General features: G+C 39.1%; 1 protein-coding gene and 1 long non-coding RNA gene across 13 annotated transcripts in view; one reads left to right on the top strand and one right to left on the bottom strand.

Annotated features, from left to right (window-relative positions):
* Window positions 1–23,426, bottom strand: part of ptprma (protein tyrosine phosphatase receptor type Ma) — a 167,248-nt gene that overhangs the window by 89,168 nt on the left and 54,654 nt on the right. For all 12 annotated transcript variants that reach the window (XM_032531513.1, XM_032531508.1, XM_032531510.1 and 9 more), the window contains exons 3-7: window positions 19,420–19,694; window positions 15,434–15,512; window positions 13,526–13,641; window positions 11,689–11,863; window positions 4,265–4,558 (exon numbers count right to left, since the gene is read on the bottom strand). In XM_032531513.1, coding sequence (XP_032387404.1) covers window positions 4,265–4,558; window positions 11,689–11,863; window positions 13,526–13,641; window positions 15,434–15,512; window positions 19,420–19,694 — 939 coding nt within the window. The remainder of the gene's footprint in view (window positions 1–4,264; window positions 4,559–11,688; window positions 11,864–13,525; window positions 13,642–15,433; window positions 15,513–19,419; window positions 19,695–23,426) is intronic.
* On the top strand, window positions 2,089–22,032 carry LOC116699110 (uncharacterized). Its single transcript, XR_004334369.1, has 3 exons — window positions 2,089–2,099; window positions 10,177–10,186; window positions 21,958–22,032. It is a non-coding gene; the product is annotated as an uncharacterized LOC116699110 (long non-coding RNA).

The raw sequence follows: 23,426 nt of genomic DNA, 5'->3' as shown, positions 1-23,426 counted from the left end.
TCTTTGCTTCTCGGCTCAGCGACCAAGTTGGTCTGATGAAAAAAAACAGCTTCAATTATTGTAATGCGGCGCATTTTTTGGCAGTAACGGTAACAGCGTTATTAAGATGGGAAGATTGATTAGATTGAAATCCGGCACTTTAGATTGACTGAAAAAAAGTAAAGCAGTTAGTAACACGGTTATTTTATAACACCGTTATTCCCATCACTGGTGACAAGCTGCAGAGAGTTTTGGGAAAGCTAGTCATGTTAGCATTTGTAGATTTAAACTAGAAGCTCTCTTTTCTAACATTTGAATTACAGCTTCACATTTGAACATTTGAATTACAGCTTCTGATGCACATACCAAAAAAGTTTTGTTGCAGCCACTTTGGTGTCCGTCTTGTGCATCAGAAGCTTTACATAAATATTTGTTATATATTTAACTTTTTTTTTTTCCCCAGGCAAGAAGCACTGATTTCTATTTTTTATTTTTCTTCCTAGGAATGTTTGGAAGCTCCTTTTCCCCACAATGTGTTCATAGTATGACACGGCTTCATTACGCATTACTGCGGTTTATAATGTTTTGTCCATGTATACATAGGTTCCACAAACACACCATCTCTTATATGTAATGAAAGCTTTCTGAATGCAAAGATGTATTAAAAAACATACACTTTAATACAACTTTGTTAAAACACACATCGTCATGAATTCCCTCAATACACTTAGCGTACAGTCTAAAAATCCACATTAATGTGGTGAAATTAATGTGATTTTGTGAATTTTCGAGGCAAAATTCACACCAATGTCACTGAGACAAATTATTGTACTTGACAAATAAAGTGATTCTACCACTACTACCATTTTCATGTTGCCAGACACTGGCGCCATTCTTATTTGCATCAAAACAGACCTGGTCTTTCACAAATTAACCAGAAGGCTAAATGCAAATAACCAACATTGGTGCGGGTGAACATGATTGCGCAGCTCCTCCCTACTCTCCACTGTTATAAGTGTTTAAGCGAGTGCTGATCCCTGATTAACGCTCATTCCCCTGTGTTTAATAGCCCTCAGTGCAACAGAATGGCAAAGTAAAAACAAACAGATGAGACTACTCCCGCGTGGTACCGGAGCGCAGATGGAGACAACTTATAAACGGAGATGTGGTCTTGGCAAAGGCTGGAGTCTGAGCAGGTGTTTGGACCCAGCATGGACATCATGTACTGCCATTTGTAAAAAGCCAGCGGGAAAGCAAAGGCCATAGTGTGGAGATGAAGCACATAGCACGGACAGTTCTGCTACCATGAAAACTAGTATTAATTATCTCTGCTGCATTAAAAATATGTGCAACCGTTGCTCTGGCTCAATCAACTTCAAATGGTTTAAAATAATTGAGTTGATTCAGACAGTGACTGTCTTCAGCAGATGTCGGTTGAATGCACAAATGTGAGAATAATGGTTTTATTGGAACAAAACAATTGTCCAAATATTTGCTTCTAAAAGGTGGGCTGAATTTATGTTCATAATGTGTCTTTGACCGTCTTTACAGAAAATTCTGGAAAATACTTTTCTACACATCTAAAGTTCAACGACAAGAAGTTGTTTAACCCTTGCATGGTATTCGGGTCAAATTGACCCTATTCCATTTTTTTTTTTTTTTTTTTTTTTACAAGACAAATGGCACAAGTTAAATTTTTTCTACTTGAAAAGCAATGGCCTTACCTTTTTTCCAAGATAAGAATGATCACATAGTGGATTTTTAACATTAACTATAACCTTCCATTTTTAATTGTGTTCTAGTAGAGACTGATTGCATTCCATAAACATATCTCAAATGTTTGAAATTGAGATAAAGACAATATTTGTGAATAGATTAGGAAGTAAAATTTGATTTTAGAATTGTTTTTAAAACCCCAAATAAATCACGGGTCAATTTGACCCAAGGGATAGGAAAGGGTCCCGAAAGTGAAAACAATACAAGAGTTAAAGCTTGCTAATCACCAGCCTAGTGTAGTGTTGTGCTGGAAATGGTCTCTCAGTGTGAAATTATTTCTCAATAATGTTGGTGCAATGCAGGGCACCCTGCTGTGATCCTAGGACACCACCTGATAAAACAGGGTCTTCCTTTAAGTAGCACTTACCAAGTGCAGAGAACTCTGAAGTGGTAAACAACTTCACACAGACACAAATTTTACATGGAAGAAGGGTGTAGTTACCAAATGCTTTTCTCTTTTAGCTCTAAAAATGTTTAGAGTAATTTTGGCCAGTTGAAATTCAACATTGACGGACAAAAGACACAACGTGGTTTGAATTATTTTTGCAAACCCTTGAAACACACAAATAACCCCCTCAGGCAATCACAGAGCCTTGGATTCTTTTCATGTTCATAAGGAAAGTATTGCAAGTGTTTCATTGGAAAGAAAACCTTTCAAAGCTACCACTTTCTTCCTCCTGCTTCTGAACTGAATTGGTGGCGTCATGCATTATACATTCCCTATTTTACAGAAGATTGAATTAAAACATCCTTTGTCATCAGAAACATTGCTCATTTTGCAAAGTGACCAAGGCATGGCTATGAATAATTATATAAGAGACAGTGCTCTAAAGTGGCTACAGATTTTCATTAGCGCCTCCAGACAGCAGTGCGGGGGGGGGACGAGGACGAGGACGAGTCTCTGGGCCTGCCTGTATCAACAGTGATGTATCACACAGGCCTGTGAGTCTTAACCGTTCAATTAGGAGCACTGCTGAGGCCCAGCTTGTCAGTGGGAAAGAGTGCCGGACAAGATCAAGAGCTGCTTCCTCAAACACACTTCAGGAGCCGGGGCCATCAATCTCCCCGACTGTGACCGGCAGGGTGGCCAAGGGGCAGGACCCCTGCAGAAGCCGGGCCTGGCTCAGAAGGCTGCACAGGTGTGGCCATTCATCCCTATCAGCCAGACTAAAATGAATAAGCTCATGACCTTCACAGTGGGGAGAGGGGGTTACACCCTGGGCAGGGAGGGGAGAAAAATCTCATTTTCATCAGCATTTCTCTGGACACCAAACCACATTAGCTTGGGAAAATGCTGAGGCTTGGCTTGTTTTGTTCCCTGAGTTGGCATCCTAGTACAGCATGGGAATTTAGCTGGTTAATGTTGTGAGAAGGGCAATTTGTACAACATCATCAGGCATTTTCAAAGTGTTTATGTATATGTTTAAGTCTGAATGCCCACAGTCTAGCAGCAATATAATGATCTAAATTTAAGGTGCCATTCTGCCTCATACATGGTATCAATCTGTTTTGCGGATTAATTAAGAAGCATGCAGGGACCTGGGAATGAGAATTACATTGAATAAAAAAAGTAGTTATAAAGTTAACCATGTGGCTGGGCAGTTTGCAGCTCTATGTCTGGAGCCAGACATAAATCCTATTTTTATTATTTATTATAATTATTGTGACTCACAGCTGTGCATTAATTAGACAGCAAGAGAGTTTACTCAAAATTGTTATTATTCCACTGGTTCATAGACATTAACAGTTCTTCTGTTACATGTAATGCTTAAAAAGTATCCAATTGCGAATTACAGTATTTCATAGATGGGTAGAATATAGGTAGGTTCATAGGTAGAATACATATATTACTTAGAAAAGAGACAATTTATGTCCATAAGCCAAAAATCTTAATGAAGATCTATAGGAGGAAACAATGAAAACACAGAGGGCTTTGTCTACTGTAGAGAAATAATTAGTTAAATGGGAGTGATATATGTTGGGCAATTGTGAGCTGCAATTATTTGCTTAAAATGAAATGAGGCTTTAGAGGAAACAATGAAGCTTTACCAACAATAGTGCCCTGATGGCTATTTATAGTATGCAGAAGGTTATTTGTAACAATAGCAATTTTTCTAAAATGTTTTGTTTGTAAAAGTAAATTACGCATGGTACAACCTCAAGTACAACCCTGAGGAAATAATAACATAACAATAAAGTGCCGGATGAATTAACTTCTTTTTTCTCTCTCTCTCTCTCTCACCACCTTAGATGTGCAATTGACAGACGTTTTTAGACTGAGTTGAGAGCAGGCTACTTGCCAACTCCTGTGTTCTGTTGCAAGGTCTGTTACAGAAGCAATCTGACTGGACTGTCTATAATACAACTTCAGAGCATCTGTATATAATTTACTGTATTATGCCAACACATTGCCCATTTCATCAAAGACTACAAAACCAGCTTGTATTTTGGTTATCAGAGACAGTTCCTTCAATGCCAGTGCTCTGTAAATAAGTATTTTTGGCCTCACCAGCACATCTAGTCCTGGCCCTCAGAGGGGGTCCGGGGGCTCCGGTGCCTCCCTCCAGAGGTCTGGTCAGCAGAACACTAATCTCATACTCTGTGTCTGGATCCAGGTGGCCGATCTTGTGTGTGGTCTTGTCTACGGGCTGCAGGTCGTACATGGTGCCGGACACAGTGCGGTATTCCACCTCCCTGTCGATGATTGGGCCGTCCCCATTGATGGAGTTGGCGTTCAGCTGAATCCAAAGGTAAGTGGCACCAACAGCAGTCAGCTGGGGTGGTGCAATTGGCACCGGAGGTTCTATAGAAACAAGACGTTTTTGATTGATGTTAGATAAACATATAACAGTGACATAGTGGAAAGTCTTGACAATACAGAAAACAAATATTTTTAATTTGTGTAAAAAGCACTGGCATTCCAACACAAAAAAATGAAATTCTTGTACCAAGCAAACTTAATGCCCAAAATCAATTATTTCTTTCAAACAAACAATCAAAATCACTGCGAAGCGCAGAAAGAACAATCAATGGCTCTAGCTTGTTGGGGAATCTCATCAGTAGTACACTGACTAGAGTTCCCCAAACTTTGGCAAATGCTGCTCCATTAAACTACTTATTGATTTCAATCAGTGGACTTCTATGGATAAACTTTGGTTAATTGACAAATACTGTAGTTGTCATCACTCTTGTCTGATTCAAAAGCTGATTTAATCTCAACTAATGACTGTTGTGGAATTTTACAGGAAGCTAAAGTCGTTGATGGGAAAGTCTTAAACCCAATTCTACAACTTGTCAACTATGTTGAATTACTTTTGCAAGCTGTAGCTAGTTGTGGTAGCTCATAACATAACCACATATCTTCTATACTGTTAGTTAATTGGATTCATAACATATTTTATAAGACAATCATATAATATTTATTTGTAAAGTAACTAGTAACTATAGATGTCAATTAAATGTAGTGGTGTGTAGTGTATGAGCCAGTTTGCTGCCTTAGACCCTTAGGTGGGGCCCTTCTGGCTGTCCAGAGTTGCCACTTAAATCTAAAGGTGACCGCGCTTTTGCCATCAGGGCCCCTCGATTTTCGAACAACCTTTCTTGAGGAGATAAGACTTGAAGAATCAGTGAACTCTTTTAAATCACTTCTTAAAACCCATTTTTATTTTAGACTTGATGTTGTCTCTTTTTCTGCTTTATTGCTCTTTATTTTTTTACTGCTTATATTTATATGCTTGTTATTTTTTTCTTCTTACTACTACTATACTTTGCGTCTTGTCTTCTTGTTTTTATTTACCCAAATTTTGTTTTGCTATTGTTTGGCCCCACTGTTTAGATCCGTTTTATTAAGCTCTAGATACCCTGCTATCGCTTTGCTTTGTCTGTCACAGCACTTTGTATATTCTGTTTTAAAAAAAAGCTATATAAATAAAAGGTATTATTATTACTATTATAAGTGGAATAAAAAGAACACTGTTTCAGACTGAATCTTAGTTGAGTTAATGGGCAAGAGTAGAAAGTGAAATTCTGAGATGTCATCAGTGTGTCCCAGACAGACAAATAATTGCAATTCATTTCAAACAGTTTCAAAGTCTTATGTCATCTGGGCTACAACCTTTGTGTCAACTGAGGACTAAGACTCACTGTACAAATGCCTGGGTCTTTAAAAACAAATTACTGTATGGTATTTTTAAATAATAGGAAACTGCAGTTTAGGTTAATGAATAACAAAAACATTTTCAAAGTATTTCAAACCTGCAGAATATCATCAAGGATTTAAGCAATGGTTAGCAAAAGGAATAACTGGTGTATTGGTAGGGGAAGGGGAGTGTTTCAAAAATCTGAAAAGAAAATACAAATTGGAAACGCATGAATTCTATAGATACCTCCAACTAATGGACTATTACAAAAGGGAAATGAAAAGATTCTTCTGGGGAGCTAAATGGTGTCATCCAAACCACAATTAAAGCATATATTAGGAATGTAATATGAGAATAATTTTGGTACTATATTAAAGATGGAACATAAATGACAAACATTTCACTAAATATATTATAGTGAAACGGAAGAAGAAACTCAATAGATTAGCATGATATGTGGAGAACACATCACTCATCTACCAGTTCACAAATCTGGAGGGAAGAATCAGATTTGTTTCTTTAAATGAAAAGTAAGCAGCTGCAATGTTGTCAGAAATGTTGGCAAGGGTGCAGGTCTATTGATGTAGACCATTATCATGTTTTTTACTTCATTTTCTTTCCCTCTTTCTTTGCTTTTTTGGTCCTGTCTTGTCTCCTTGTGTTTGTGTCTTCTGTCGCTGTTCCTGTCCTGTGTTCCCCTGCGAGTGTCTGTCGGTACGTTCGGTTTCCTGTTTTATTTTGAAGTCGGGTCTCTGTCTCATCTTGTCTTTAGTTTTACTTCTTATCTGTCTGATTGTCTTTCCCCGTCCTAATGTGATTCACCTGATGTATCACCTGTTCCTCGTTACCACTTGTATTTAACCTCTGTGTCTTTGTCTCTTGTCAGATCATTTTGTCCTGTCGGTGTGCTTTATCTTCCCCGCGGTGTTGTGTTCCTCTGAGGTTTTTTTTTCCCCTCTGAGTTTTTCCAGTCTCTGTGCTCCCGTTCCTTTTTTCGTTTTGTTTTTATCCTTTTTGGACTTTTTTTGCCTTCTACCTTTTGGATCCCGGTCTTTTTTTTACTCTGCCTTTTTGTTTAATAAATTCTTGTTCAACTTCTCCTGCCTGCCTGCCGTCCTCATCTCTGCGTTTTGGTCCAAACTTCATTCAACTGTCATAATGTCCCTAAAAGTTGTTTGGTGCTTTATCTATGTAAATTATTTGAAGAAAATATTATTGCTAGTGATAAATATATGATCAAAATACTGCTAGTAGCTAGCAAGAAAGCTGCCACTAGAAACTGGGGTAAGGAAACACCACCAATGAAGAACAAATGGCTAACTATGGAAGAAATCTTTTTAATGGAAAAACTGACACACAAAGTGAGACTACAAGAACCACAACCGGACAGAAAACGTGAATAATGGACTCAATGACGACGCTGGACTATAAAAATTTACAACAACAGAAACGTAAGTCTAAAAAAGGTTGTAAAATGTGAAGGCAATCCCCAAGCAGATTTCTTTTTGTTTTGTTTGCTAGTGTTTGAGTATGTTATTTTAATTTTCAAAAGATTTAAGTGGGAAAAAACATACAAATCAACACATTTTGGAGCCCTTGTGGTGTTCATTGACAACCTTAAAGATGACCTTCTCTCCGTTATGTCTAATCTGTATCTTAAACCTTGTGCCATTTCTGGTTCAATAAGGCTTCTCAAAATGTCAAGTTCTTTTTTTCAGGATGGAATTATTACTAGTACAGTGCCCATACAAAACATAGTTGTTCAGAATGGGCCAAATGCTTGTTGCGGATTTCTCAAGAACCGCTAAAACAAACAGATAAACAATTGACACTTTCTTGCGTCCTGTGCAATACATCTGCCACAACATTGTTGCGTCACACACCCAAGTCACGGCTACTCACGGTCAGAAACAGCAGTGAGAAAACACACTTAAGTTGCGGTTCTTGGTCGCGAGATGTGTGAAAGACAGACAGACAACTTATTTTATAGTTAGATTAGATAGATCAAACAAAAACTTCTACAAGAATAGTTCTACACTTTTGTCTTCACTTTTCAAAGTAACATTTGACAATAACCCTTTCAGTTCTAATGTTAAAAATAGGTACACCTTCACCATCTCACTGGCGTCGTTCAACTCTCCAGGTGCAACCAAAAACAAGTAATTGTCAAGAAAGAGCTAGAAACCACAGCAAAGCCATTGCTTAGGAATCTTACCATTGTCACATACTAGAATTGTTACACCTCCCAAAGGCCATGGTGAGTAGCACTAATGAGCACACACATGTAACAGAATAATGCCATTAGTGGTCTGGCTGCTTCTCATGGAGTTGTCATGGAGAGTCTCCAGGCACATTAGGGCAGAGGTGTCCTACAGAGAATTGGAGGCTCTCCCTCAGCAGATGGTTACCCTACGATGACCTCAGTCACAGGTCCCTGAACTCCCACTAATCTAAGCTCCCAGTGTTGCTGTCAAACATCACCTAAAGTGAAGCAGCTAATCCAGCAAGTCTTCTCCCAGACTTGCACGCAGTGCAGCAGTTTGTGTGTTGGAGCCAGACAAAAGAATGAGATGATCCAAAATCTGGCTTCAACCATTGGCTTGTTTCGATGGTCTTTTGTAGTCTGCTGTTCTGCCTTAAATGGGGTTTAACTGAGTTAAGTGGCAATATGCTAGGATTTAATTTAAGCAACAGAACAGCAGCACAGGCTTATGTGTAATGCTAACCCTTATAGTACAATATGGTATTACAAATATTGTAGTTGTAATGGTCTTTGACATGTCATTTTAAAACATCAAATAAGAGTAAATTGTATAAATTGGGTTTCCTAATGTTGGTTTCAGAGAACCGAGCTCTCCGGTTTTCTTGTATTTGTTTTTTCTCTGTAAAAGTATAGTCTATATCATGACGTTCCACTCCTGGGATTGCTCCGTTGCTGCCAGAAAATCCCTTTCATTCACTCATTTAGGCTGGATTTACGTTACCTTGGGCTTCCTTTGTGTTGGCATTTTAAACTCTGGTTAATTTATGAGAACTATGGTTAAACCTTTTCTCAAATCTCTGCAAGGTAAATCCAGACAGCTAGCTAAACTATCTGTCTAATCAGAGTTTTCTGTTGCACAACTAAAACAACTAAGATGTACACATGTTCCACCAAAACATGTTTCTTCCAAGCCTATTTTGCAGCGGCACTGCAACACTTTTTGCTGTTATCACGATTTATGTAACAATACGACTAAGCAGCATGATGTATTATAGCAATAAGCAATTCATTTAACTTTGAACAGTTACTACTTCACAAAAGCAACAGCAGCTTACTGTGATGAAATAATTTCTGTAGATGCAGTAATCCTCTGTTCAACAGCCATAGCAGACGCACTGAAAATAAAGGATTACCGGTGTGAAATACACTCAAGTGCTGAAACACTTTAGGATATTAACAACTCAATTGCCACTGTTTAAGCCTCACGAGGAAGCATCGCAGCAGCAGGGCCCTGGAAAAGGCTCCGAACTGAGCTTTGTGCTGGCTGGAGTTGGGTGACAGTGTGCAGATGACAGTGGCGGCTATACACAAGGGTCAGTGAGCAGCTGTTGTCATGATGTTGACCAGAAAGGCAAACGGCCTGGTGACAGCTGCGTCCCCCGCCCAAATGCAACACCTGCCTGCCAGAACGCATTCACACAAATGCAAACTCATGCATGCACATGCAACAAAAACAGTCATACTGGCATCCACATGGAACCAATGCAAAGACATACTAAAAACCACCAAAGGGCTGCAACTATATGCTTTCTTTCTTTCTTTATAATATTTAAGTCTGTTAAATATCAGAAATTTGTGAAAAATGCTCATCAATATTTACCAGAACCCACAGTGGTGACTTGACTTTGCTTGTTTTGTTAAAACAAAAAACCCAAATATATTCAATTTACGATAATATGACACAGAGGAAAACAGCAAATCCTCACATTTGAGGGGCTGGAACCAGTGAATATTTGGCCATTTTGCTTAATGAATCACTTGAATGGCTATTTATTAATGATGTATCAAAATTTCATTTATCTTTCCATTGAGTAGTGAACTGACTAAAGTTTTAGCACAACGAGACATTCATTAATGGCAAATACCTATACAATTACACGCACGCACGTGCACGCAACCTGCTACTCTGCTCTTGTTAGATTAGTTAGGCCTGCCTCCAGGAAAACAACCAGCTTGACTGGTCGGCCTTTGATTTTTGGTGCTATTCTCATTAGTGCTGACACGGCCGTGCCACAGCAGCCTTGAGTTGGTCGTGTGGCCCAGAAAACTATGTTGCATCTCAGCAAACGTTTTGCGGGTTCCAGGTAATTCTAACCAGCCCAAGAAAGGAGCCAGCACTTGGAAAGGGAGTAATTATCACCCTTTCAGAAACGCTGGCTGCACTACAGGAGAGTCCATCACTTGCCCAATCCGTATGAGGCTCTGGAAATACATGCACCGCGCTTCCACATAGGCGCATAAATTTGACTGAATACTAGCATGAAAGGCAGAAGTGATTACCTGGGATAATCAAGCATTCACTATGCTCATGTTGGAGAATAAAGTAACTGTATGGTAATGAGGGGAGGGGGTAGAGCGAGAATGTGTGTGACTGTAGCCTGCTCATAATCCACAGAATGGCTCTGTGGTCACTTCTCCAAAAAAACGAGTCACAAAAGCGGTGAATACACATTTAAGGAGGATTTACAACTCAGACACAATGCTAGTAGACATAAGCACTTGTTTTATGACTGGTACGATAAGAAGAGATATCAGCATTTTTTATACGTGACACATAACCGCAAAAACGCCTCTTTTCTTTCTGTGACAAGTTGGCTTATGTCAGAGACATCAAGGTGTGAAATGCAGAATTTTAAGCGGAATGCATTACACGATTCGATAAATGCTAATCTAAAAAAAATTAATTATTTATGATAAAGGCACTTTACACTTAACCGGTTTGTCTTGTGTACAAATATATCTAGTAACACACTGAAAGCAGAGATCAGCAAAAATATTGCCATCTTGCGAGCATGTAAGTGCAAGGATGAGCGAGTGATTGTGTTGCTGAATTTATGCACAAGTGTGGTTTTGAGTGCTTCCAGTGTGTCAGTAAATTTTCTTTGAGTACACCACTGAAACCCACTGATACACTTGGGCAGAGAGACTTTATCTCCCTCTTCTCTATGCTGTGTCTGGGCCCGGCCATTCTTACATGATTGACAGACCTCGATCTGGACAGCCAGGATTAAACCTATCAATCACATAATGCTTGGAGACAAAAAAAAAAGAATGGATAAAAAAAAAAAATCAGTGCAGTAAATTCAATTGAGAGCACAGGGAGAAAATTGAGGTGAAGAAATATAGAAGGCCATTACCGGGCTATAGGGCTGTAGGAAAGTGAGGCCTTGCAGGATTTAGTTTCAGACGACTCCATAAATTCATATCAAATGACTACAGGAGTGAAATATCAGTGAGGTTACTGTAAACCCTTTGTGATCTTTTAGGTGGAATTGTGCTCAGTCAAGGACAGCCTTTACATGGGAAGCATTAAAGTCCTGTGGATAACAAATCAACATAAAAAGCTAGTATTTTTAGTATCGCCTTAGAGGACATTTTCATCTACGAGCATGCAGCATTTCCTGTTTATCCCCTGTTGACTTTGCTGTATGCATAGAGGTTATGTGGATGGAAAATATTGTTGCCGTTTGTGCTGTGTTAGTTTAGATAGGCAGTGTTTGTGTTTCTCTCTGCTCTGGGACCAATACTCACGTTTTATGGTTAGTTCCCCATAATTGGACACTCCGACTCCTTTGTCTGAGTGGACGATGCAGCGGTAGCGGCCCGAGTCGCCCTTGGTTGTGTTCTCTACATCAAAAGTGCCTATGAAGCGCCGGTTGTTCCAAGGTTTAGTGGCTTTCATCGGGGCCTCCCGTCCACCGATGCCCTGTTTGGAACCGAGACAAACACACAAGTGAGCCTACAAAATGGAAAGGTTTAATAAGCAAAGTGGGCTGACCTTGTGTGTTTCAGAAACTGTGGTTAAGTGTACTTGTTGTCTGGTCCCGTGCACATTTGTTTGTGTCCTATCATTCCCATCGGTGGCTGATAGTATGAACACACACACACACACACACACACACACACACACACACACACACACACACACACACACACACACACACACCACACACACACACACACACACACACACACACACACACACCACACACACACACACACACACACACACACACACACACACACACACACACACACACACACACACACACACACACACACACACACACACACAGGGCTCTCCCCAGCTGTCACCCCTCACAGCAGGCAGATGGGGGACATTTGTTCATTAGAAATATTTCTTCATTACTGTCATCAGGGGACTTCACTTAATGTTTGTTTTCCAGCTCCTGTGCTAATGAGGACGTGTTTGTTAAAATGATGGAGTACCTGGCAGAGGACCTTTACCCAGCGTCATGCTCCCACTGATCACATGTGTGACAGTGTGCTTAGCAGAAGAGCCGGCAGGGTTACGTCTGCCAGATGCACTACCTTTGCTGCTCAGAACAAGGTCAATTCAAGACTGCTGTGCAGCTCCGTTGTGCTAGATATAGTACACAGTATCCACAGAGCCACCATCTATATAGGTTAAGACCATACTGCGGTGATCTGAAACAACTGTAATCCCAGTCACAGGGGCCTTTGGAAATCTTGTGAGCAGGTGAGTTTTTAAACACAACTGCACAATAAAGCAGTGTGTGAATGGCTTAGCTTGAATTTATCAAATGATTTATAAAGGAAACTACAAGTTTTCATACTTTGTACAAGCGTAGTACATGACACATAATAACATGACTGGCCATTGAACATTTAGAGAGTGCTAACCAGCAGTAGGTTTAAGGTTCACTTTCAATTTAAATGGACATCTGCTCAACAATCAGCAGAATGGCAATGGTGGAAGGGTTTACATTTGGCCCTATGTAATTAGGGTTAAACATGTTTAAAATAACCAAGTACTCTTGCCTTAAATTATTTTTTGCTTTCCTCCCCCTTTTACAGAGAATTTGGATCCAAATAGTGTGAGTTATTAAACATGCACAACTCTCTTTGTGTCTACAGTATTATGAGTTGTTGTGTGATGGAGATTGATTATGAATTTATATTTTGTTTTCCATGTATTTTACTTTTTTTGGTTGCCAACAGTGGTATCCAGAAACAAAATGGTTGAAGTTGTAACCATCTGCCTTGATTTTACTTATATAAACATTTTGATTTGGTAACCATTCCAGATATGACAAATGTTGTAACCCCTTTACACCTGACATTGATATGAAGTATTATTATTGTATTGAACATGCTACATTAAATGGCAAATGCTACATTTCTAATTTCCACATTTAAAGAAGACATAAGCCTGCTGCCTTCTTAGACAACAGTAGCACTGCTGATCAGAGGATTACATGTTCAGACAGCAGGGTCTGTTCAGTAAGACATTAATTTCCAGAGGGCCCACTTCTAATACTGACTCCACCTTCTGATCTAGTCATTTGATCTAGAGTGTAAGTAAAAAGATAAACATGGATCTCACCTGAAGCCAGAGGCGGAAATTGTCCCTTTTGCGTCCATTGACGGTGCAATGAAAAGATGCAGTCTGTCCAGCGTTTACCTCCACTCCCTTTATAGTCAGGAAGTGAGGTGTGCTCACTATGAAAAACAAATGCAAATATTTATTAGACAGCTGCAGAAAAGTTATACAATGCTGAGATGCACTGTCAACTTCCCAGCGTTTCTACTTATGCATGAGTATTAATCACCAGAACTGGGTGCTAGAGTCTATCTCCACTCTCCACAGATTTCACTGCTACCCCCTTATGCCATCCTATGCTATCGATTTTTATGCAAAACTGGAGAACTAAGTGAAGTAGGCTTGAATGGATAGTGCTCTTACACTATCTGATGCGCCTCAGCGCCGGAGGCCAGCATCACTTTGTGAGGAACATTCCACCTAAATCCTTAAAATGAGACACCAGAGGCCGATCTTGCACCTACCAAAAACCCAATTTCTGCTATCTCTTGACTGCATCTTTTCATTTATTGAGGGGATTTTTCCAAAAGCATTATTCTCTTCTCCAACTGTGCTCATTATCAGTATGCACACTGACTGGGATCGTCCACAAAAGTAACTTATGTAGAACATTTTTGATTAGTACCGCTATTCTGCATAGAAAAATAGGGCAATTCACTGGAGCGACCTTGATTCGAAACATAACCAAATCTCCAAAGACTTGGAACAAGCTAATTCTATCACTTTCATCATCAAGACATTCACATCTACTTTATATTTTACAGCTACATCTTTGAACTACACTTCCTTTATGACTTTGTCCTGTCAATCCATCCAATGCCAAGAAAGACAAATCTATTTTTCTCATCACTAATATCTTCTTTAATGATGCAAGACGAGTCAGACCACCCAGTGGCATAATCACACCTTTGTGCTGGATACCCCACATGGTTGTATAAATAGAAAAGGAATTGGCTGTGCTCCACTGAGGAGTTGCTCTGATCACTTTGCTTATCACTCAAGAAACCCAATTGCCACTGAGCGGGTTATTGATCCACTCGGACCTTTGCACATTTACACATTGATCACGTTGCAAGGCCTCATTGATTTTCTTATATACATTTATATTCAACACCTTTCGGTGTATAAATCCATCTTATTGACATAACATTCGTAGTAATTCAACGGCTTTCAAATGGATACCAGGTCATTAGTGCCTAACAATCATAGCTTGATACTTCAGCTATGAGGGGTAGTATAAATCAATTGATGAAAACCTGTGTGGTATTGATTTAGACTTACACTGTAGAGTGTGAAACCTCTTTGTATAAACTTAAGCAGTGTCATATGCACTTGCATTACTCCCAGTATTCAAAAGTATATCCTGAAGAGCCCTCATCCTTGTTCTCCCACCCCTGAAGCCTATCCCAAATGCTACAGCAAAACAAAAAAAAAATCAAAACAAAAATCAAATATGCTAGTGATTGCATGTTCATTAGCTCCACAGCATACTGTAAAGTGCGTATATTCAGTAAGGACAGCTGGACATCAGAGATGAGATGCTTTACTGGATATCATTGAGGGAGGAAAAAAGTGGAATCCCAACACAAGCAGCAGCAAACTGTATGGTATGTATGTACGTATGTATTTTTTGCACTATTTCTCCCATTCCTCAAAGTATAGATTTAACACAGCTGCTCCAACATTATATCATGAGCACACTTCAGCATGTACACTGTCTGCTCATAAATCTTCAGGGAACTAGGAGGAGGGAGGTATACACTTTGGATTGACTGTAGCATACTCTTTGAAGGCCTTTTGTTTGACTGGGAGGCCTTGAATAGAACAATGATACAGGTATTTGGGAAGGTGTCATGGAAAGGACAATGAATGTTTGATGATATTCTTTTATGAAGGGGAAAAAGGACTTACTGCACTGGTGGCCCTGGACCACAACATCTTTGATGGCCAGCAAGCCACGCTGCCCTGAGGTTACGGCTTCAAACACAATCTGAGAAAAAGAGAAGAGACTCATAACACCAATGATAAATGGGCACATGTCTTTAAATGGCACTTGAGTGAGGCTGCCCGTGCCCACAGAGGAGTCCAGCTCCTGCTAATGCGATCTACTCTTAGCTGGGTCGCAGCTGGTCACACCGCTGCAGGCCCCAGACATTATTTCCACAATATGTCAATGGTTGATAGGTGTTATGACATGCAAGTGTTAAATTAAGTTTGAGCCTTGAAACAATTAACACGGTCTGTGACAAACACATAGTGTGCAGAGGGTGATAAGCTGCTGAGATCCCGCTACCTAAATCATTTGATTTCAGTTTCGTTCAGAAGCTGAGATTTTTGCCCTCATCCCCAAAACAATGTAGGTAAATGGGATTTTGTTTGGGCATTGAATAATGGCATAAGGAAAAAATGTCAATGCGTATACCCATCTCTAAGTTTTCGTGTAAAATCCTTCCAACGTTCTTATAAACTACAAGCTAGGTTTTTTAATGTTTATTTTGCACAATAAAATCAAGACAACAGTAACAAGAAAATTTAAAAAATAAAGATTGTGCAGATGAGATTAAGAAAACCCATAGGAGCTTATAGAAGGAAGCTCACCTAAAGAAAAGAATAATAAAATATAGAGAAATATAGATTTGCTAAATCCCACTGCACTTTTAAAGCTTAGGAAATGTCAGCTGGGACAGAATCTGTACACCTGTTACTAGGAAACAGCTAAAGTGAAAATGAAAAAATCCAAAGCAATCAAACATGTAAACAGGAAGTTTATGCAGCTTCACAAGCTGTGAGATACAGTAACAATATAGCTGTTCTATATACTACAAGTGTTGCTTAAGTTTTGACCTATTTAGAGTACTTAGTAGACAAATTTAATTGTTTTAAATGCTAAACTTAACCGACAATTTGTTGTAAATGTAAGTGTGACTTTGTTTATTTAAACATGCAAACATTGGAAAAATATGAAGATGAAATAACAGTTTTAGGCAGGGGTGGAAGTAACAAAATACATTAACTCTCGTTACTGTAACAAAGTAGTTTTTGAGAACTTGTGTTTGGGTATTTTTGTGAAATGTTATTGAAAATCTTTCACGCTAACAACATTAACAAACAGCAAGTGTCAGGTTAGTGTATTGTAGCAAGTTAACGTAAGCTTGGTCAGTTGGTTCACTAAACAATTAAACGGTTTCCCCTGGCAGTTACTGGGTGTAAATATAACATAACAACTAATGTAAACTCAAATTAAGAATGATTGTATGTGTTTCAACCTTTTTTTAAATCATTTTTTTGTGATGCGTGAATCTTCACTAAGCATGGACTTAGATTATGACTAAGCAAAGTGGCTCCTGGCTACCTTGAATAATGCACAGACTAACTTTTTTTTATAGTGGACACTACTTTCTATTAAAGAAATGGTCTTTACAAAAACTGTTGACTAGGGTAGAAAAAAATCCAAATTTATCTGCATGGAAAGATGCCACTAGAGGAAAGTGTGAACATATGTGAACATAGATGCAGTTGCTCTGTCTAGTATTACATGTTTGACATGTTTGTTGCTATTACTGACAAAAATCTGAAATCAACTACAACTGTGCTGAGTAGGACTAACATTACCCTATTTTAAGGGCCAAGTTCTCCTGCAAAACAAATGGTCCTAAGCCCTGACAGAGGGCGTGTCCCAGCAGAATGTCAGAGTTATGTACTCACTGGTCTGCACTGTGATAAAAAGGGAAACAGAAAGCCAGTCCCTTCCCAAACCCAGGGTGTGGTACAGAGACCTATTACACCACACACACACTCAGACTACACATGTTTTGAATGCCATTATTCCCTAAATATACGGCTAGATCTTCCAGGGAATGGTATATATTAATGGATATGTTCCATGTGTCCTGCTAATCGTAGCTGGGATGCACACCCATGCATCTCTGAGATTCCTTTTGTAGCCTGGGAATGTGGAGGCGGAGATAGTTACCATTGTCATCTGGGAGGCAGGATGCCTTCAGATAAGGTGGTCTAATTATAAATTTCTTTTTTTGTGTCATGAAATATAAAAGTGAATGTCTTGGGTTCCAATTGTGGCCTCATTACAGGCTAATTTAAAGGAAATTAAAAGGCCAACCACTCCATATATCACCACCAGACAAATTAACTAGCCCCCACTCTCTAATTGAAATCCTTTGTTTGTGCAACAGACATCAGTCAGCCTGCTTAATAGCTGTGATATAATTGATTCCAACATCAATGATAGTACAGTGCATAATTGGGCCTGACCCACAGATTGAAAATTCACATGGGATGAAAGCTGTTGATGTCACAGGAAAGTTCATTCTCATTTGTCAGAGAGACGTACAGTGAACCCAGCATTCAATGTCTACATCACCCACCGGCTATCCCTAAGGGACTTTGTTAAGTACTACATTACAGCAGGATTGATTAGCTCTGCCATAGGCTCTACTGTATTGAAATAAAGATAGATGAGGACACGTGGGTTTTTCTTTTTCATTGGTGCCCTGCAGCATTTCAGGATACATAAGGGGGATTCATACTTGTATTTTTGAGTATGTGTAGAATGAATGAGAATCTCAATTAAAAGTTTTAAGAATGACCTGACAGAACAGCAATTATCAAAGACTGAAAGGCTCATGATGACTAAAAGCCTTACTGGTAATTAAAAAAATAATTTCCAAGTATCAGGTGGCTTCCCTTTGACGATTGCGTAGGTTACTATGCAATTAAAGATACCTATAATTAGAGCCATGTTGTTAATTAGTGACAATTTTAAGCATTGATCTATCTTTTCTTGACAGAGTGAAGCCAAGATCATTAGCATCTCTAATTTTATTTTTTAAAGATTTTTTGGTTTTTTTTTCCCCCTTTATTTCATAGTGACAGTGGGTAGACAGGAAAGGTGGGAGAGAGATGGGGGATGACACTCAGCAAAGTACTACAGGCTTGATTTGAACCCGGGCTGCTGCAAAGGCCTCAGCCTACATGGGGCACACGCTCTTACTGGGGGAGCTAGAGGCCGGCCCGGCATCTCTCATTTACCAATGTTGTCAGTTTAGGTCTGGAACAATTACAAACAGAAACAGACCTTCCACTGAGGTTTGAAAGGCCACAGATGCTGGAAATTTCTCTAAAACACACTGGAAAGCTTAAGTCATTTTGGGCCTAAATGCTCACCCCACGTGCAGCGATTTGCGGAAACAAAAGCAAACGGCAAGTCAAAATGTTCAAGCCAAACTAAAAACGTATGACCAGACTGGTTTTGTGTCATTATGTTACACAAGGATCACCATCCTGTTACCTTCCCTCTTGTCTCTCTTTTTTTTGTCCATGTGCCTCTCATTAAGGCTCCTATCTTGCACTCAGCAGTGAAGCTCAGAGGTGTCCCTTGTTAACCAAGGTATCAGGGTGATGAGAAAGCAGAAGGACTCTCCTCAGCTCCACTGTGGACCAGCTCTGCCAGGCCATAATGAAATAATTCACCGCAGGACCGTCTCCCATTGGGAGGTTAAGGGGTCTCTCTGCATCAATTAACATTTGGTGGACTCATGGAACAAGCCCAGTGAAGACTAATAGCCAAGCAAGTGTGAAATCACCTTGCCCCATCCATCAATGTGCATTGGTAAGTGAAAATGAGTTTTCAGAATTGAAAAAAAAGAACTGGCTCAGATGGAAGGGAGAGAGATTACCATGGATACCAAGGTAGCACCAGAAATCAATAATTTTAGGTGTTTTGAATGGGCTATTGTGCCATTGTTTGGACCTTCTCCACCCAGTGAACAGGATTTAATGACTTTGGCTCAATTATAACAGCTGCTTAAAATGAGAAACCTAGTTTTGTGATGTGACATTATGCAAAAGAGCGCTGGACTGACACTACATTTCTTTACCTGGTAGAAGTTGGGCCAGTAGGTGCTGATGGCCAGTTCTACCTGTCCCCAGGAGCGTGTAGCTGGACTTGACACATTCCAAACAGGCATCCCCATGGGACTGTTGTTTTCTTTGATGTAGACATTTAGATGACCAGGGTGGCTGTTCTCTCTGCCTCCTATATAGTAGTGGAAGGTAATGCAGTGGGTATCATTCTCCCTCAGCTGTGGTGTCAGCAGTAAGGCCTTCTGCCCTACAAAGCGTCCGGATGTGTTCATCATCATGAAGGCTGAACCTGAAACATGGACAAGAAGATTCATGAGTTGAGCAGGTTTTATTCAACAAACCGTTCAAACACTGTCAGGTAAACTGATCTTGACCTGTAGTAAAAGACCCTACAATACTCATTATCACACAGTGTCCTATTTACAACTGCAAACTTAAAAAGATAATGGTTAAATTTAATTTACCAGTCCTCCAATTTCAGACTGACTGAAATATCTTAATTTCTGAATGAATTTACATGAAGTTTTGTACAGACATTCATGGTTTCCAGATGACATACCCTAATGATTTTAGTGATACCTTAACTTTTAAACTAGAGACATCACCAGGTTAAATTTTTATTTGTTCAATACTTGGGTTTATGACCAAATACCACCAACTTCAGCTGTATTTTTGCCTTAAAGAATGTAAACTCTGACTTGTTATTTTACACACAAACTAAAGGCAACACATGGCAGTGTGTATGACAAGCATCAAAACACTTACTTAAACAATGTTTTCTAAGTCAATGTGTATGGACACACCCCTGTACTATTTCTCATAGTATAGTGCATTGGATGTAAAATGCAACATCACTGTTTGACGCCACTATGCATTTAACAAGCACTGATTTTCCAAACAAGAACCATCTACTTTTTTTATTCCATTTTGAAAATTGACAATGAACTGTATCGAGTTTTAAATCAACAGTGAGGTAGAAGGAAATAACACATTAATGTAACGTATTTTTAAAGTAAGATGTTAAAGTAATGTAATACTCTAGCAACATAACTTGGATCTGATGGTGTTAGAGGCAGGTGGTTGTTAACAAACAAGAAAGATAGAGAAAAGTCTGATTATTACTAGCAATCAAGTCCTGAGGTTTAACAGTAACTAAATAAAAAGGTCTTATCTTATTAGAGTATGCAGAAAGCAGGGAAATGACTGTGCGGAGACCTTTTCTATTAGCGCTGAGAATTAAAGCATGTGACCCTTAATGAGAAAATGCTCTTATCTTGGGATTGATAGAAACTCTCCAATCATTATCGTTAATCAAAATACAAAGACAAAAAAACGACTAATCGTAAAAATGTTGGGTGTTTGAGAGGAGTGTCCCCCCCCCTTCAATGACAAAGAGGGGAAATTATGAGTAATTAATGAGTTAAAATCTATCTGCCAACCAAGCCCCATTTAGATTTTATCACTTTGGTTCAATATTAAAGGTTAATCTAATTCTCTCCCCTCTTGCCAATAAAACAAAGTGAGAATTATTGTATTGGCACACTTTCAAGGAGATGCAGAACACATTCTATTTGTCATCATCATACTTAGCTTGGCTTGGTAATGAGATGGCACAAATTGTAAAAGCATTTGAGACAAAGCCAAAAAAGACTTGGTTTATGTTAAAATATTTTCTTTTGGATGAGTGGTAATGACTGCAAGGCACATTTTGCTTAGAGGTGAGACAAACAACCTGTTAGCAAAAATCTCTGCTCTCCTGCGTGTGAGGCAGAGCTGAACCACAGTGGATGTGAATCTTTGTCATTAAATTTAACATCTGGTACATCGCTCAGATTTGGTGTTAAAAAGGGTGAATAACGTCAACTAAATCAGCAGGCTTGGTCCCCAAGTGTGTCAGCCAAACAGCCTGTCACAAAACCCTATTTGTTCCATCAATGACTCGAGCTTGCCCACTTGTCTGGTTGTGCTGCACTTGTAATGCTCACCAATTCCATCTGTCTCCAGCTTCAGATAACGAGTGGGGGTTCTGTCATGTTTACACAATGAAACAGGAGGAGAGGGAGCAGAGGAGGAGGAGGAGGAGCAGTGAGTGGTGTTGACACCAAGTTAGCCTCCTCGGCTTTTGTTTGTCAGTTGGTAGTAAGTTGTTTTTTTAAATGATCCAAACATGTTTTGGATCACATGAGCATCACATGCATTTAATTTCTATGATCACTGCATTTTAATATGAACTAATAACTCCAGACATGTGAAACCATGAACACAAAACAGAGAAACCATGCTATACTGCTGCTGAATCTATGCATATGAAGTGCACATTGTCCACATTTGATTGTGGATCACACAGACCACATGGCGGCAAGTGCAATACAGATTATATGGGCCAGAAAGTGCGCTGTTAAGTGTTTTGACGGATATTTTATGTAGGAATTTAAAAAACATTATTTCCATAATATATTCCTATTATTTATGAAATCCAAATGAATAAATACATAGTTTGGCGTGAAAGTGTATTGTTGACCTTGGAAACAGTTGTTTGACAAATAATGAAGTCTGTGCAATTAATTGAAATTTAATCGTAATTATGATTTTGGCTCCCAATGATCACAAAAACAGAATAATCGAGAGAAGCAAATATTTAGCTCATCAGGCAAATTTCATTTTTACTGTTGATTATTTAACTTTTTCCACTGTTAATAATAGTAATTATTGCAACATCTTTCCAGAAGTCGATGAGTAATCATGTTTAATTATCGTGATTTTAATATTGACTGAAATAATCGTGGTTATTGTAACTTAAGGTCCACTTAATAGCTTTTTTCCCCCCAGAGCTTTCAACTACATCTCATGGTCTCTTTCAGTTGTCATGGAGATATCACAGTAAGTTGACATTACATGACTAGAGTGTGGAACTTCAGAACTACAAGGTAGTAATTGTTTTGAGGGGTTTTGGCAAACAAATACATAATTTAAATACATAAAAAAAAGCGAGAATGAAAGGCTGTCCACACCAAGAACATTAACTATAACGATGCATATGACAAAGATGTGAGCATCCACACTGATGATGACGATAACATTCATTAAAACGGTGGCATCAAGCATATGCTGGGTGCTCCAGTTGATAACACATAATACATTACAGCAGCAGACATTGCAACCTAAGATTACAGGAATGACTGCAGTACTATCCTTCATATTCTTGAATTCTAATACATTTACTGAACCTAAAAATATAAGGTTATTGTGTACCGGCAGTCCATAGGGACCTCCATATCGCCTTGCACAGTGATTTAGACAACCTGGGATGAGAGCAGACCGGCGGGTATCAGATATGTCCAGAGCACCGGAACAAAAACACTGACACATTACGGACAAAACAACAACATCCAAAACTGTTTGTGTGACATGAGAAATAGTTTCAAAAAATGAATGCTTAAAAAACAAAGATAGCCAAAATGCACTGACTGTACTATGGTTCATTCATACACAAGGTAACCGTTTTATTTTCTGTTTTACAAAAGGCGAGAAGGAAAATCAAATGCTTCATAAATGTAATCTCTAGCCAGTGTCCTCTGCCGTGCCATGTTGTAAATTCAGATGTAATTTGATTAGCTGTCGAGTGTTCACCAAATCACCTTGAAAGTGATCCTTAGAATATCGCCACTGTCGTCGTTATAGTGTGGACATCCACTTGAGTGAGAACGATTTTTAAAACTATATTTTTAAATTCATCATATTAGTTATAGTTCTTGGTGTGGACAGTGCTCAATTGTTTCAATAGTTTGTGTGAGAAAATCTTTTCAATCATGTGTGAATTACATTGGCCCATTTGTGTGGTTTCACGGTAAGATGTGGTTAGCCATCATGCATATGCTGTAGCTTGTACAGCAAACCACTCTGTTATGAATCACTATTGCAAACAGCACACTGTTGTTCTCCCGGACCTTTTTAATGTATTATTCAGTTTGTCTCTACTTCAAGTGTTGAGGCTAATTATTTTGAGGCTCTGCAGTAAGTT

The sequence above is a fragment of the Etheostoma spectabile genome, chromosome 12 (genome assembly GCF_008692095.1).
Source record: "Etheostoma spectabile isolate EspeVRDwgs_2016 chromosome 12, UIUC_Espe_1.0, whole genome shotgun sequence".
In the NCBI taxonomy this organism is placed as follows: domain Eukaryota; kingdom Metazoa; phylum Chordata; class Actinopteri; order Perciformes; family Percidae; genus Etheostoma; species Etheostoma spectabile.
The sequence above is the reverse complement of the archived record's forward strand: the minus strand, read 5'-3'. Positions and strand labels throughout refer to the sequence as shown.